Source organism: Ranitomeya variabilis, chromosome 6, assembly GCF_051348905.1.
Source record: "Ranitomeya variabilis isolate aRanVar5 chromosome 6, aRanVar5.hap1, whole genome shotgun sequence".
Classification (NCBI taxonomy): Eukaryota; Metazoa; Chordata; class Amphibia; order Anura; family Dendrobatidae; genus Ranitomeya; species Ranitomeya variabilis.
Genome location: NC_135237.1, coordinates 495,210,326 through 495,225,652, shown reverse-complemented (window position 1 = coordinate 495,225,652; position 15,327 = coordinate 495,210,326). Strand labels below are relative to the sequence as shown.

At 43.8% G+C, this 15,327-nt stretch overlaps 2 protein-coding genes across 6 annotated transcripts in view; one reads left to right on the top strand and one right to left on the bottom strand.

Annotated features, from left to right (window-relative positions):
* LOC143782846 (carbonic anhydrase 13-like) overlaps positions 1-7,547 on the bottom strand; it is an 83,981-nt gene extending 76,434 nt beyond the window's left edge. The window contains exon 1 of the mRNA XM_077270760.1: positions 7,425-7,547. The gene's annotated coding sequence lies outside the window, so the exon portion shown is untranslated. The remainder of the gene's footprint in view (positions 1-7,424) is intronic.
* Positions 7,485-13,983, top strand: RBIS (ribosomal biogenesis factor). 5 transcript variants are annotated; one of them, XM_077270765.1, is made up of 4 exons: positions 7,485-7,622; positions 9,824-9,963; positions 10,047-10,160; positions 13,631-13,983. In XM_077270765.1, exons 2-4 carry the CDS (start codon positions 9,850-9,852, stop codon positions 13,697-13,699), a joined length of 297 nt encoding a protein of 98 aa, XP_077126880.1. In that variant the 5' UTR covers positions 7,485-7,622; positions 9,824-9,849; the 3' UTR covers positions 13,700-13,983. The 5 variants fall into 5 exon arrangements, with proteins under 5 accessions (XP_077126880.1, XP_077126877.1, XP_077126878.1 ...); XM_077270762.1 differs by lacking the exon at positions 13,631-13,983 and adding an exon at positions 12,190-13,608; XM_077270763.1 differs by lacking the exon at positions 13,631-13,983 and adding an exon at positions 12,190-13,608 and having other exon boundaries at positions 7,611-7,741.
* Positions 13,984-15,327: the final 1,344 nt, after the last annotated feature.

The following is a 15,327-nucleotide window of genomic DNA, read 5'->3' as shown; positions in this document are numbered from 1 at the left end:
TTGTCCCCGGTGTCCTTAGACAGCTCTTTGCTCTTGGCCATGGTGGAGAGGTTTGAGTCTGATTGACTGAATGTGTGGACAGGTGTCTTTTATACAGGTAACAAGTTCAAACAGGTGCAAATAATACAGGTAATGATTGCAGACTAGGACTTCTTAAAGAAAAACTAGCAAGTTTGCGAGAACCAGAATTCTTGCTGGTTGGTAGGTGATCAAATACTTATTTCATGCAATTTAATTATTTAAAAATCATACAATGTATTACGCATGCAGGTAGCGCACGTTGTTTGTGGACCCACTGCACCACGAAAAAGACCTGCCCTGGAGGAGTGTAACTAAGCAGCTACCTTAGTGCCTTGGTGTTCATCAGAGCCTCTAGTGGTGAGGTCAGGCTTGTGCAGCATGTATCTCGAAAAAATGTAAGAACTAACAAAATCCTCCAACACCAATACTTTCAATATATAATTATTTTATTGATATAAATGATTTTAAGAACAATTTTAAAATTGGAAATGCAAGCAAACCATACAGGTGATGGCAAAAAGCAAACACTGGACATGAAAAACAATTTTTAAATTTATGCCCTAACTAGGGCAGTACAGAGAATAACACATCCTAAGGTAATCATACAGCCATCTGAAAAAAGATATAAACAAAATCAATGCAGAGATAAAGTGCATAGTGCAAAAAGGTTGAATTAAATATAAGGATGCAGGGTATATGAAAGCCAATGGTCATGCACAATAAGGAGTAAATCAATCTATTGGCATAATGCTATACTAATTATGTCGGTTTTCATCTGAAGGCGGGACATATCGGAAAACATGATATAGTAAAGTCATTAGAGTATATAGCCTTCAGAGGGAAACAGAAACAATAATAATGTGCACACCATAACTCGAGGTGGCCATGTACATAGATGGCAATAAACGGTGTAAATACTCAGAGCCAGTATAGATACCCTGTATGTGGTCACGTCCAGGGTACCCCTTTGTGGACCCACTGCACCACGAAAAGGACTTGCCCTGGAGGGGCGTAACTAAGCAGCTACCTTGGTGTTCACCAGAGCCTCTAGTGGTGAGGTCAGGCTTGTGCAGCATGTAGCTGCCAGGTGCCACTCCAGGGCGACATCCAACAGTAGCAGGTGACCCCAATGGTCTAAGTCGTTTATTCAGATTCCTAGACAGGGCAGGACGACTTCTAGGACTAGTTCAGACTGTGCAGATGAGATGGCCACAGGGACAGGTTAAACACATTGGTCTGAGAAATCAGTTCAAGTACCGCCTATGCGGTTTCAGGGTAAGGACACCGCCGAAGCAGTAACTGAAATAAGGGCTAACTATACTGGACTAACAGGTCACAGGATACGGGAACAAGTTTAACAGACTAGGGACAGGGAGGGACCTGGCAACATACAGTTGCACACACCAACACACCTAACACTAAACTGATTGCTCTGACTGATAATAAATGGGTTGCTCAGGCCCTGCTTTTTATACAAGATGTCTCCCAGTTATTGGCTGAGAGACACATTACACGTGTACACATTACTAAATGCCCCCCAGCTGTTACCTGGGGGCATTTACCATGCGCGCTCATTGTACTGTGGTGGATCTGGCTGGATGGGTTCCACTTTGCAAGCGCAAGTTGCAGATTGAATAAGCTTGGCCGCAGGAACTGCAACTTGGGCTGGGGCAGTAATGGCCAGGTCTTCCAATTGGGTAAAAAAAATGTCATCCTGCCTCTCTCGCTGGTGCTTTAGCTGCCAACACAGGTCCAAGCGTAGAGAAGACTAGGGATCAGTGAGGAACATGGCCTGAGCAAACTGTTATGCATGCACATGGTTTGTGGACCCACTGTGTCACGGACCAAGCCTACCCTGGAGGGGCATAACTAAGTAGCTACCTTGGTGTTCACTAGAGCCTCTAGTTGTGAGTTCAGACATGGCGGCAGGTAACTGCCAGGTACCTCTCCAGGGCTACATCCAGCAGTAGCAGCTGACTCCAAGGGTCTAAGCCATTTTTTTCAGACTCCTAGACAGGGCAGGACAGCCTCTAGGGCAGGATCAGACTGTGTAGACAGGATGACCACTTTGGATGGGTTCACATTGTGCGGACTCCGGCTAGCTGACAGGATGGCCACAAGGACAGGTTCAGACTGTGCAGTCCCTGGATAGCAGATGGGATGGCCACAGGGAAAGGTTCCGACTGTGCAGTCTCCGGCTACCAGACGAGACAGCCACATGGACAGGTTAGACACACTGGTCTCAGGAAACAGTTCAATTACCGCTAATGAGGTTTCGCGGAAGCAATCACTGGAACAAGGACTAACTATACTGAACTAGCAAGACACAGGATACAGGAACAAGTTCAACAGACTAGGGACAGAGACCTGGCTTGTTAGTCACTGTCAATGAGCAAGAAGAAGCCGCCTAGTCTACAGCGCGGTTTGGTCAAGGCAGTTATTAAAAGTTGCAGCATTTCAAAGTCAAACATACTTGGCTGTCATCGTACAGTCAGTGCCTGATACGTAATCCCCACGGTTTGGGCAACACGCATCACCTGTGAGGTTCCCTTTAATAAAAAATTAATAAAAAGTGGGAGACGAGCAGGTGGTACCACAGCACAAAAATATGGTAGGAGGTAAGTGCAAAGCTCACATAATAGATAAAATAAAGTAATAGGCTATTAAATAGAGACCAAAATAAATATCAGTGCAAGATCAATAATGTTAATCTAGAATAACAATGTATAAAAGAGAAAAAGTAGGTCAAAGTAAACGCATGTGCTAAATCACTATGACACTGACATGGTGCTGATCTGTAATGACTTTGCATGAATGCCAAATAAAGTCCAATGCAGCTAATCACCCAAAGCCAATGATATTAATAAACAGAGAAAAATCTGAATAAAGTGAACATTACCTCCTGCTCATGTGCATTTTAATCATTTTTATTAATATGTTTAATAAAGCTTTACATTTTATTAATCTTGGGTACTTTGTGTTTTTTGTATAGGTGTATTTAAATCAACTTTGCATAAATCAATACTACAGGAGAATATAAGAAACTTTATTGTATATCTTAGCAGAGAATTCTGCTTCTTTCTCCACTTCTGAGATACTTCTTTCCCTCTCCCTTGTTTCCTGAACTCGCCTCCAAACTGGAAAAAACTGTTCAACTCCATGTTGTTACAAATAAGAGATACCAACTTGCACCTGCTATTATACTCTATATAGAGGGGTTGTGGGAGAATGAATGAGAAGCAGAGTGAGAAAAAAAACCAGAGGGAGACACATGAAGATCCTGGTGAGCTTTCTAACAAGTCTTTTACCTCACCCCAGAGCTGGATTTGCATCTACACTGCTCAATACTGTTGTATAATTTTCTCCATGCTGTTGCTTCTGTGTGCTAAGGAATTAAGCGTATGAATCTGTGTGCAGTGCTCTGTATAAGAGATATGATAGCAGTCTTCTCCCACCAGCTCAGAGTCAACTGCAAATTTAGAGAGAGCCTGCAGAAGGGAGAAAATGGTGAAAAAGCTGTATACAAGTCATATAATGGAAAGAAATAGTTTTACTCCTCATGTACACACAAGCTTCTACTGAAAAGTTAGCGTTTAAAACTTCTGTTTAGCAGTTGTTTGTTTTTGGAAAATTTGGGTGATGAGAATGTGGCTGCCATATGGATATGGCTCAGATCCAGCTTCCCTAGAATCAGTAATAGAAGAGCACACTCAATGCCATACCTACAGTATCCTCTTCTATTTAACCCCTTAATCACATATGTACGTACGCGTTACAGAATTATAAACTCAGATGTTAAATTCAGATTATTTATATTATTAAACAAAGGTTGAAAATGTTAAACAGCAAATGTTGTTTTGATCCTGGACAGGAAACTTCATCAGGTTTAATGGATGAGGGTAATAGTTACTCAAGAATATTTAAATTGAAAAATAGTGCTAACAGATATTATAGGGTAAAAGGCCAACAATCAGGGTAAAAGGCCAACAGTTTATACATAACTCATAATAAATATATATGCGAAAAGCTACACTAAATCAATCTCAATACAGATAAAATGGCTTAGCTATATGAAACATAGGAAACACAAAAAACAGCCACGAGTCCATGTAAGAACGGAGATCCCAGGTACAGGTGATGACGTCAGACTGCGGAGGGGTTTCCAGATTTTCTTCTTTCAAGCTTCTTTTATTAATAATGAAACTATGAACCAAGCATTTAAAGGGTTGTCTGGTTTAAAATGAAAAAGTCTGCAGTCTATGTGACTGCAGACTTGTGAATCCTCCCAGCGCACACACTGTGTGCCGTGAGGATTCGTCATAGTTTGCCCTGGGAACGGCGGTAAAGTATGCGATCACAGGGACTGCAGAATAGTCATTTTAGACTACACAACCCCTTTAAATATAAGCCCAGATACATTTTTCCATGTTCAGAAATCAGTAATTCTAATCCGGTGACAATAGAAGATAAGTATGACTGGCTTCGATTGTAACATCAAAAGGAATCAGGACAAATGAAATGCACATGGTTAAATCATAGAGAGAAAACACTGCATAAGGAACATTTCATTAGATGAATATGAGGAATGTGATAAAATTATATTTCTATGCTTTCCTATTGGTATGTTGCTTTAATTATTCCAAACAGTAGGGCTTAGAAAGATATTATTTCAATGATCTATGGCTAGAGGCCTCACAGGCAGTTTCTCAATTACAGATGGGCATTAGTTGTGGATACTTTCAGCCACTAGGTGTCACTCCAGGACAGTTTTCTGCTAATTATTATTATTTATTTAGAAGTTGTGTAGCCCTGTGGATATATTTGTAATTTGCACATCCATAACAATTCTCATTACAAAGTATCAATTCTTATCTATGACCCGATCAAAAGCAGAGACTTCCATCATACCTAATTTATAGGAAGCAGTTATAGTGAACTGTCCAGATACACTTTGCTTAAAGAATCTGATTATGCAGCATTTGAACAGTTCTGCTTAGGTGTTGTAGCCAGAAAACAACGCTCTAATAAGTAACAGACACAGATGTTTGCAGGTCAGGTGTTCCTTTATATGGATAAACTCTCCTGTAGCAGTCACGGGGTACCGCGACAGAGTGTGTTCCCTGTAGTTCAGGGGTCAGGAGATTGCGCTGTCTTTTTTTAATGTAAATTTAATGAGTTTTAATGTCCAATGGGTTTTGGTTTACTATTTTGCAGAATTTTTCTGTCGATTTATTATCCCTGTGCTGTGAGGAATAGAAGCTGCATATTTACCCATCATAAAATCAATGTAGGATTTCTATATATGATATGAGTTGTTTTTTTTTATTTGCCATTATTTGCTATTATTTACAAACACTGAAAAAAACCCTGTCCATCACATTTATTAATGATGTCTAATAGACAGTGCAAACTCCAGGCAGTGTGTAGATTGACAAATTACTCGTAGCCGGCTTACTAGACACTATTTATATGTCAGGTGCGGCCCCCAGACGGTTTCGCCCTGCCACACTGCAATTGACTGAAAGGTCCCCATGTACACATGGAAGAGGAACGCAGCTGAGGGCCGCACTGGACTAGTCAGGTCTCTACCTATATTCCCGTAATATTTCAAACTACATTTTCTCTGAAATGCCGAAGCATTTCATTGTAAAACACACCTGCCATAGGCTCTGCTTCACGCTGCCAGTGGTTTAGTGGTTCTAATGACAGTTTCCCTTTAAGTAACTTTAAAATGGCAAATTTCTCCAGGTAATGGCTGCACTTCCTGACATTGACTGGAGCAGCTGCTTAGCTATAGTGATACACAAGATAAATAGGAGTGCTAAATCTGTCAGCAGACAAAAATGCTATGAACCTGCAGATATGGGGTTAATCTGTGGAATAATAGTGTCATAATGCTGGCCTGCACTTAGCCGAACGCTGCGGAGGGGAAATTAACTTTATTCTCCCCAGCAGCATTCCCGTTTCAGTCACCGCCCTGAGTATAGACATTGGCGGCTGTAACCGCGTCCCCGACTGACAGCCAGTCCCAATGCAGTGTCAGTAAGGGCCGGAGGCGCGGTTACAGCCGCCCCCCTGTATACTCAGTGACTGCACCACCCCTGTGACTGAAACTGTGCCCCCGGCCCTGACTAACGCTGGCTCTGCATTGGTGCTGGCTGTCATTCATGGACAGGGGTTGCGGTTTCAGTCACGAAGGCAGCGCCGGTCATTGCTGAGAATACATGTCAGTAACCGCTCCCTGACTGACACTCCTGCACTGGGGCTCAGCTGTCAGGGCCAGCAATACAAACCTATTAAACTGCAGATTAACAGCATTTTTTTCTGGTGACAGGTTCCCTTTAACATCCATACTGGTCAATTAGACTGTAAAATGCATTCCTACAGGTAACAAGAAAAAAAGGCAGAATGACTACACTGGCTCTTTGGCATATATGTCCATTTTGTCTAAGTATGGGCATAACAGTGCGGGCACGACAGGTCACACCAGGTCACGCCGTCAGGTCATTTTTAACCACATAATGAACAGTGTAATACTGAAACCAACCAACCAAACCGCTGCATGACCAGCTCTACCCTCACCTACTGTACTCTCACCCATCCCTCGTAGATTGTGAGCCCTCGCAGGCAGGGTCCTCTCTCCTACTGTACGAGTCGTGACTTGTATTGTTTAAGATTATTGTACTTGTTTTTATTATGTATACCCCTCCTCACATGTAAAGCGCCATGGAATAAATGGCGCTATAACAATAAATAATAATAATAATAATAAACTCAAAAAAACAATGGGGATTTGTGTCCTTTTCTAAGGCTACGTTCACATTTGCGGCCAGCGCCGCAGCGTCGGGCGCCGCAGCGGCGCCGCATGCGTCATGCGCCCCTATATTTAACATGGGGGCGCATGGACATGCGGCGCACTTGCGTTTTGCGCCGCATGCGTCGCTGCGGCGCCCGCGTCGGGGCGCAGAGGACGCAGCAAGTTGCATTTTTGCTGCGTCCAAATTCAATGAAAAAAACGACGCATGCGGCGCAAAACGCAGCGTTGTGCATGCGTTTTGCTGCGTTTTTGTTTGCGTTGTGCGCTGCGGCGCCGACGCTGCGGCGCACAACGCAAATGTGAACGTAGCCTTATTGTCACCCAGCTCGGGTTTTTCCCCCTATTTTCCAGTAAATTCAATGGTAAAATGTAAAACTGGATTACGGCACACAGAAGCCGCAGGCTTTTATTTTTTGCAGGTGAAATGTATTTTTACTGTTTTACTTGGAAATAAAATGCAGCCAAAACTGCTGTAAAACGCGTGCGGTTTTCCCATGAATCTACAGTGACGTCCTCTGCAGTAGAGAGAGCAAAACAAAATGATGAACATCTTGGTGCCCCCATTACTGTGAGCGTGGGCTCTTACTGTCTCCATGGTTACAGCGGAAGGACATGGACCCGTGACTGCCCAGTGCTGCTGTGTGACTGCGCTGCCGGAGCTGGGCGGTGCAGTCCTCCGGGAATGAGCGAGACGCGACCGATATACAGAGCGTCTTCTGTGCGCTGCTTCCTGGTCGCGTCTTGATGACGTCACATCGCACACGTGGGGCTGCTGCTGTGGAAGGTACGGCGCTCTGTACAGTGGGGTAGCTGGCTCTGTAACCTGTGTCTTATACCGGAGCCGGTCTCCTCTGTTAGGGACATAATGCAGGACTCATCCCCAGCCCCTGGAAGAGGTGACAGGTGTGGGGGCCATAGAGAAGACCTGAGGTTTCTGGGAGTTTCTATATGGCAGGAATTACTTGGTTTCATCACTGTGGGCCAGTCAGTGGCCCAGTCTGTCCTGATGACTGGGAGACTGGTGGTGACAACGATGCCCCCCATCGGCCCTGGGGTCCGGCACCAGCACCACAGTCTCATTCTGTTCCCTTCACCAGTATTGAGAAATCCCCCGCAGCCGTTATACCCTTATTAGGGATGACGCCATCTTCGGAAGTTTGGGTTCTTCAGGTTCCACCAAACTGTAGTTCAAAGTTTGGTTCGGGCACTAGAACCTGAATCCCATAGAGGTCAATGGGAACCCGAACTTTGGAGTTGGAAATCTTTCACTAGAGTTCTAGTCCTCTTCCTCTCTGAAGAGACAATTTGCACATTTCCCAGAGGAGCATTGCGGCGTTAAGTCTCCTCATCTCGACATGCTTAACATGTCACTCTCCGCAAGGAGAAACGATACTTCTTGGATCCTCCTTACTGTAAAACGGATTCCAGGAGAAGTCCATGGTCGGCGCTGAGCCATCGGACATTAGTTCAGGTTTGCTCATCTCTGACCATTACTTAGTGCAGCCTTCGCCTCACCCCCTCTTTTGTGCGCACGGTGACAAGTTTGAGGTCTGTGACTGTGATTTTGTTTACTCTTAAAGGGAACCTGTCACCCCCAAAATCGAAGGTGAGCTATGCCCACCAGCATCTGGGGCTTATTTACAGCATTCTGTAATGCTGTAGATAAGCCCTGATGTATCCTGAAAGATGAGAAAAAGAGGTTAGATTATACTCACTTGGGCGGTCCCGGTTCGGTCCGATGGGCGTCTCGGTCCGGGGCCTCCCATCTTCATAGGATGATGTCCTCTTGTTGTCTTCACGCTGCGGGCCTCTCTGACCTTTCCCGGTGCCTGCGCACTGCGGTACTTTGCCCTCAACAGGTCAGACAAAGTACGCCGGAGCCGCAGCGTGAAGACAAGAAGAGGACGTCATCGTAAGAAGATGGGAGGGACCGGACCGCGACGCCCATCGGACCGGACAGCAGCGGGAACGCCCCTGGGTGAGTATTATCTAACCTCTTTCTCTCATCTTTCAGGATACATCGGGGGATTATCTACAGCATTACAGAATGCTGTAAATAAGCCCCTGATGCCGGTGGCTGCAGCTCATCTTCGATTTTGGGGGTGACAGGTTCTATTTAAGAAATCCAAATCTTAAAGGGACTCTGTGAGAAAAGTATGACTGTTCAAACCAAGTGCAATCCTTTCTATACAGCTTCCCACCTGCTTACTCTCCCTCTACCTCCATGTCCATATTTTGCTATATCTGACTTTTACAAATGTAACAATTTTTTGTATTTCTTTATTTTTAATGGTGGAAAAGTCAGATGATTTCAACTTTTATATATTTTTTTCAAAACATTTTTCTCTACTTTTCACTGTATTCTGTATCTATGATCATTTTATCCCTTGGATTACATTCAGCAATACCAGGATACTGCTGTATATAGCAAATAACACAAACTCCTACAAACACCAGACAGAAGTTGATGTTCACAGGAGAACCAGCATCAGGCACAGGAGTCTTCCTCAAACCTCTGGCCATCATGGTAACCCATTGCACCCCATGAGTGCATTGGCGCATAGAATAATACGCTCCCCATGCTGCATTTAGAGATTGACAGTGGCATTTAACAGTTTAACAGCCTGTTAGGGGCAGATGATGGCTGAATATCACAGCCATCATCCAGAAGTAAAGATGTGGGCTCAGTTCCTGAACCCGCATCAAAGTCAATAATCCAGCATGTGACGTAAGGGGTTAATCACAGTGAGAAAATCACTTAGATCACCCCAGTGGATGATATGGATGAAGGAGAACACTTCCCTGTAGCACAAAACTCTGATGGTTATTTAGCTTAAGCGTTTTTCTATGGGCACGTGCATTTATTTCTTAATGTTTTCTGATCTTCATCATAACAGGGACATTCCCTCACTATATCTTGACTAGGTTGCACAAAATCTTAGGACACAACAAGAGATTAAATTTTATAATTTTATTTTTTTTCAGAATAACAGATTAGAAAGCATCCAGCAATGGCCAAAAGCAAAGGAAAAGGGCAGAAGCAAAAGAATGTATTTCACATTGCCAACACGAAGAGTGTGAAAGCCAAAAATAAAGCAAAGCCTGTAGTGTCCAACCTGAAGAAGGTGAGCGCGGACCAGGTTACCCTGATGTTATATGCTCCACCGAGTCTGTATTCTTCACGCTTTTTTCTTTTTTACATTTAAAGATCAATGCTGCAACAAGTGACAAAATCAGCAAAGTAAACCAGGCTTTTACCAAGCTGCACAAAAATGTGGCCCAGATAAAGAAGATGCCTGCAGCAGAACCAAAGAAATGTCAGGTCAGTGAGTGCAAGACATTAGGGTACAGACCATGGCCTGATTCATTAAAGGGAAGGTGCAGCTATTTTTATTTTTGTATTAATAATTGATTATATAATCAATTATTGTTAATGCAAAATTAAATTCACTGTCTTAACGTTTTTTTTTTTTTTTTAATTTTCTGCAGTCACTGGAGGCTGCCATTTGCATTTGCAGGTGTGTAACGACACCTATACATCTCAAAAATGGCACCGCCTGTACATAGGAGTCTGCGGTGACTGTCCAATTGAATCTCCTACACTGTGGCTGCCTACTGCTGTGACCTGCCCTCGCCCCTTGGCCTGTCCAAGTCATAGTTGCGGGAGGAGATCTGTGCCATTTTAGTGAAGCCCGCAGCACTTTCCCCCTGTCACCGCTCAGTGCTCAGCATGAGCTGAGTTGTGACAGGAGATGCAGGGAGCAGAGGTCAGGGATGTGGTTCGTATTGGCTGCAGGGAGCAGTGATTGCAGTCTGACATTAGTAGTACAATACAGGGCTGCTCACCGCTGTGCTCAGAGCATAGCAGAGAAATAATCACGTTGTTGTGCTCTGAGCACACTGACTCAGCTCTATGTCACTGTAAACTGACATAGCAAAGGCGTATATCTAATGCCCATCAAAGTGACCATGTGGGGCCATTATACTGTATGAAAAGCACTACGTGGGGCCATTATACTGTATGAAAAGCACTATGTGGGGCCATTATACTGTATGGAGCACTATGTGGGGCCATTATACTGTATGGAAAGCACTGTGTGGGGCCTTTATACTGTATGGAGCACTATGTTGGGACATCATACTGTATGGAAAGCACTATGTGGGGTAATTATATTGTATGGAGCACAATGTGGGGCCATTATACTGCATGGAAAGCACTGTGGGGCATTATGAAGCACTTTTTGCTGCCATTCTACTGTTTAGAGCACTGTGAGGCCATTATACTGTATGGAAAGCACTATGTTGGGCAATTATATTGTATGGAACACTATTTGGGGCCATTAGACTGAATGGAAAGCACTATGTGGGGCCATTAAACTGTATGGCCATTCTGCCGGGGTTACCAACAAACATTGATGCGATTATGACTAGTTTTGTTTGGAGTCTTTATTGTAGATTATTATTATTTCAAGATCGGATGTAATTTTTCATGTTATGCCTTATAGGGATGTTTTTTTTACTGTCATTGCATAACTTAGGGTGTTTAAAGGTCTTATTGGCGGTAGTGGGGGAACAGGACTAATATATGAATGCATCCTACTCTGACTGTAAATAATACATTTTACTTTGTAATTAAAGCACCACTGCAGCATTTTTTTTTTTATTCTAGTACTGGAGTAGCGCTATTTAATCTTAGTTTCCTGACCCTAATATTATACTCAGCTCTTCCCGGCTTCGCTCCGGGCCTGTGTCGCCATCTGGCCAGACTCAAGGGTAACGGTCACAAGCTCTCAGTGTAAGTCTATGAGAACCTCGTTCTGACTTTCATACTTACATTGAGTTGTGACTTCTGTATTTATCCGACAAACAATGGAACGATCTGTCTTGTTCCAAACTGCTGAAAACGACTGGAGCGGGGCCGAGAACAGATGAAGATGGCGGTTGGCAAGTATGAAACTTGGTGCAGGGAACTTAGATTAGTGGCACCACTCCAGCGGCAAAATAAAACTGCTGGTGCTGTGCTTTAAATATCTTCTTTATTGCTCTCCACGTCATTTTTTTTCCATACAGTGGTATTTTTAATTATAATGAATAAAGGGGAGATTACGCTAATATGAGTTTTGAAATTTCTTTATCAGACTTCTGGTTGATTTACCAGCAAGTGTTTCGGTTGGAATGCAGCACATTGTGAATATAAACGAATGCTACAAGCGATATGTACATGACAGCTAAACACTCGCAAATTCTGTGATCAGACTGAGCTTTGTATACCTCTCACTCCCATTCACTTACATGGAAAATTCCCTGGACCTTGTCACTGTCACTCTACATCCGTTATTTGTCAATTACAGGGCAGACCGATTACTATACTTTATACGTGCAGTGGTGGAGACACGGCTCTGGATCCAGGGAAAGAAACCGAAGTCAACCGAGAGGGAGACACGGCTCTGGATCCAGGGAAAGAAACCAAGTCAACCGAGAGGGAGACACGGCTCTGGATCCAGGGAAAGAAACCGAAGTCAACCGAGAGGGAGACACGGCTCTGGATCCAGGGAAAGAAACCGAAGTCAACCGAGAGGGAGACACGGCTCTGGATCCAGGGAAAGAAACCGAAGTCAACCGAGAGGGAGACACGGCTCTGGATCCAGGGAAAGAAACCGAAGTCAACCGAGAGGGAGACACGGCTCTGGATCCAGGGAAAGAAACCGAAGTCAACCGAGAGGGAGACACGGCTCTGGATCCAGGGAAAGAAACCGAAGTCAACCAAGAGGGAACGGGAGCGAGAACGGGAGAGGGAACGGGACCGAGACCGGGAACACACGTTGCAGTAGACGTTTTTGGTGTCTGGCAAAAAAGCCTGAAGAGACGGATCCGGCACAAAACGGATGAAACGCATGTCCTCCAGGCACAATCCGGCGCTAATACAACTCTATGGCGAAAAAACGGATCCGGCGTAAAAAAAAAACGGACCTGTTTTTTCTAAAACTGCCGGATTGTGCCTGAAACGAAAAAACGGATGTGTGAAAGCAGCCTTAGGATTGCAACTTCCTGTAGGTGTCACGAGAGGTCTAGTCCTCTTCCTCTCTGAATATCTGAAGAGACAATTTGCATATTTCCCAGAGGAGCATTGCGGGTTTAAGTCTCCTCATCTCGGTATGCTTAGCATATCAATCTCTGTAAGGAGAAACGATACTTCTTGGATATTGAACTCAACCTCGGGAAATAGTTTGCTGAAAGGACTTTATAAATCCCATTAGATTAGCAGTGGTAATTAAGTGGTTAACCACAGCAGGTACCTGATGAGTATAGAGCTCGCTCCTCACACAGTGTGTGACATATGTTTGGGAAGGTATTAAAGAAAACCTTGTTTGCCATTTTTTTTATACATGTTGATGTAGTTGTATGGGGTTCATGTCCCTTAAAAAAAGATACTCTAGATCTCAACAAAAATGAGTTGGTGGGAATTGATTCTCAGGACTCGATCCTGCAGCCATGTCATTATCCTGTGGACATAAGCCCTGAGAACGGCCTCTTACCTGATGGCATTGGCACCTTTGATTAGCCATCATGGCTTGACATGATCACCGTGGCGTGATGCCACCAGCCAAGAGCTAGTCTGCAGGACTCTTGTCTACAACCCACAGACTAGCGATGTGACCACTGGACCAGATCCTGTGAATTGATTTGCTCCAACTTTAGAGCCGATGTGCCCATCTTGAGAAGTCTGGTACAGAAACCATATGTACTTAGAAGAGGGGCTGCAGATCTAACTTACCCTGTTTTCTTTTCTAGATTTCCCGACCCACTCCAGCAGCCCCCGTTGACATAGAGACCGCCGCAAACCTGTTTTCCAGTCTGTGATGGACGTCCGTTTTTCTATGCAGCATCCAGTAAAATGCACAAAGGGACTAAGTGGATGTATGTACATTTTATTAAAAACATAACGTACAAAAACACAAAACAAAAAGTGGTTACACAACAAGGACGATGGGACGTTACTACAGATCCATGTACTTTACACAACCGATCAAAGGACTGACCTGGAGAGAGTGCTAGTAACTACAAGGCACTTGATGTAATCAGGCAGGAGACGTGGCAGTGATTATTCATCATGTCAGCAAAATAAAAAGGCTTGGCACAAAGTGCACCGTGTGTAATGGTTACATCTAAGAAATCAATTTGGGTGTGTGATACAAGACCCCATGCAATAAACAGGCAGTGTGATCGGAGACAACCATCAGGCAGGTGTGAATACAGTCCAGAACGGCTTTGTGCTGTAAATGCATTTTCCTTCTGATGGAAGATGTATGCTGCCGTGCATTTAGGACATGGATGAAACGCTTAGTTACGGTTGGGTGTATATGTCTACAAAGTATATATGTGACAGCGGCCAATCTGGCTGGACGCCACACTATATACTCTTCTTTGCAGTAACCCTCTGTATAATAAGTTGTAATATGCTGTACTTTTTTTATACAGTTTGATAAATTGAGGCTGTAAGTGTCCTTTTGGTCTCGATATGTTGTATATAGTGAAAAGCGAGCATGCTCGTGTCCTAATATGAGTGTTTTCGGTGTTCTCGAAAAAAAAAAAGCATGAATCTCCACGGCTCCATGTCTCGCGGCTGTTTTGACAGCCACATCATATACAGGGATCTCCTGCGTTGACTGGAACTTTTTTTAGCGTGCAAAAAATACTCAATTCGGACACAAGCATCCTCGCATAACACCTTATCCGCACATGTCTGCTCATCACAAGTGGTATACAGAGAGGTGAATGGGAGCATATAAAAAAAAACAAACCTTTCTGTGCACTGAGAATAGGCATCTTCTGTATTTTTTTTGTACAGTAATTATGGACTTAGGTGGAATGATTGAGAAATGAAATATAGTTTTTGGGCAGTACAGTTATGTCTACAGTAGGGTTTATTAGCAGTATTGCGGGGGTCCTCAGGTCCCCTACAGCTCCCCATGCACAGGACAGCAACCGGCTGCTCTGTCGCTATGGGAAGGTTCTCACTTTTCAATACAGGAACCTGCAGAAGACTTTGTGCACAATTCTTAATATTTTGGCAAAGAGGGGGGAGTGGATTCACACAAATAGGAAATATTCACAGGTCCCCGCCAGTCTCTTCATGGTCCAGTCACTGGGTATGGTCATGACTGGCTGAGCAGGGATTGTCTGCGTGTCTAGAGGAGACCAGGCGCAGCATATATTCAGCACGATAAAACTTTTTTTTTTTACAATAAAATCGTTAGATAAGATGGCTAGGCTCAGTTCACATTAGGAAAAACTATTTATGCATTAAACAGATCAGTCATACAGTAAATACAGTAAATGGAACATATAGACCCCATCGGGTAGAACAGTTTGTGTTCCTTGGGTGTTTATTAATGGGAAAGAAAAAAAAAAGATAGTGAGACATCTGGCACAAAGTCGCTCTTTGTCTTAAAAGCCCGTCCCTGACCATTACTAGCTGTTCTCCGCTG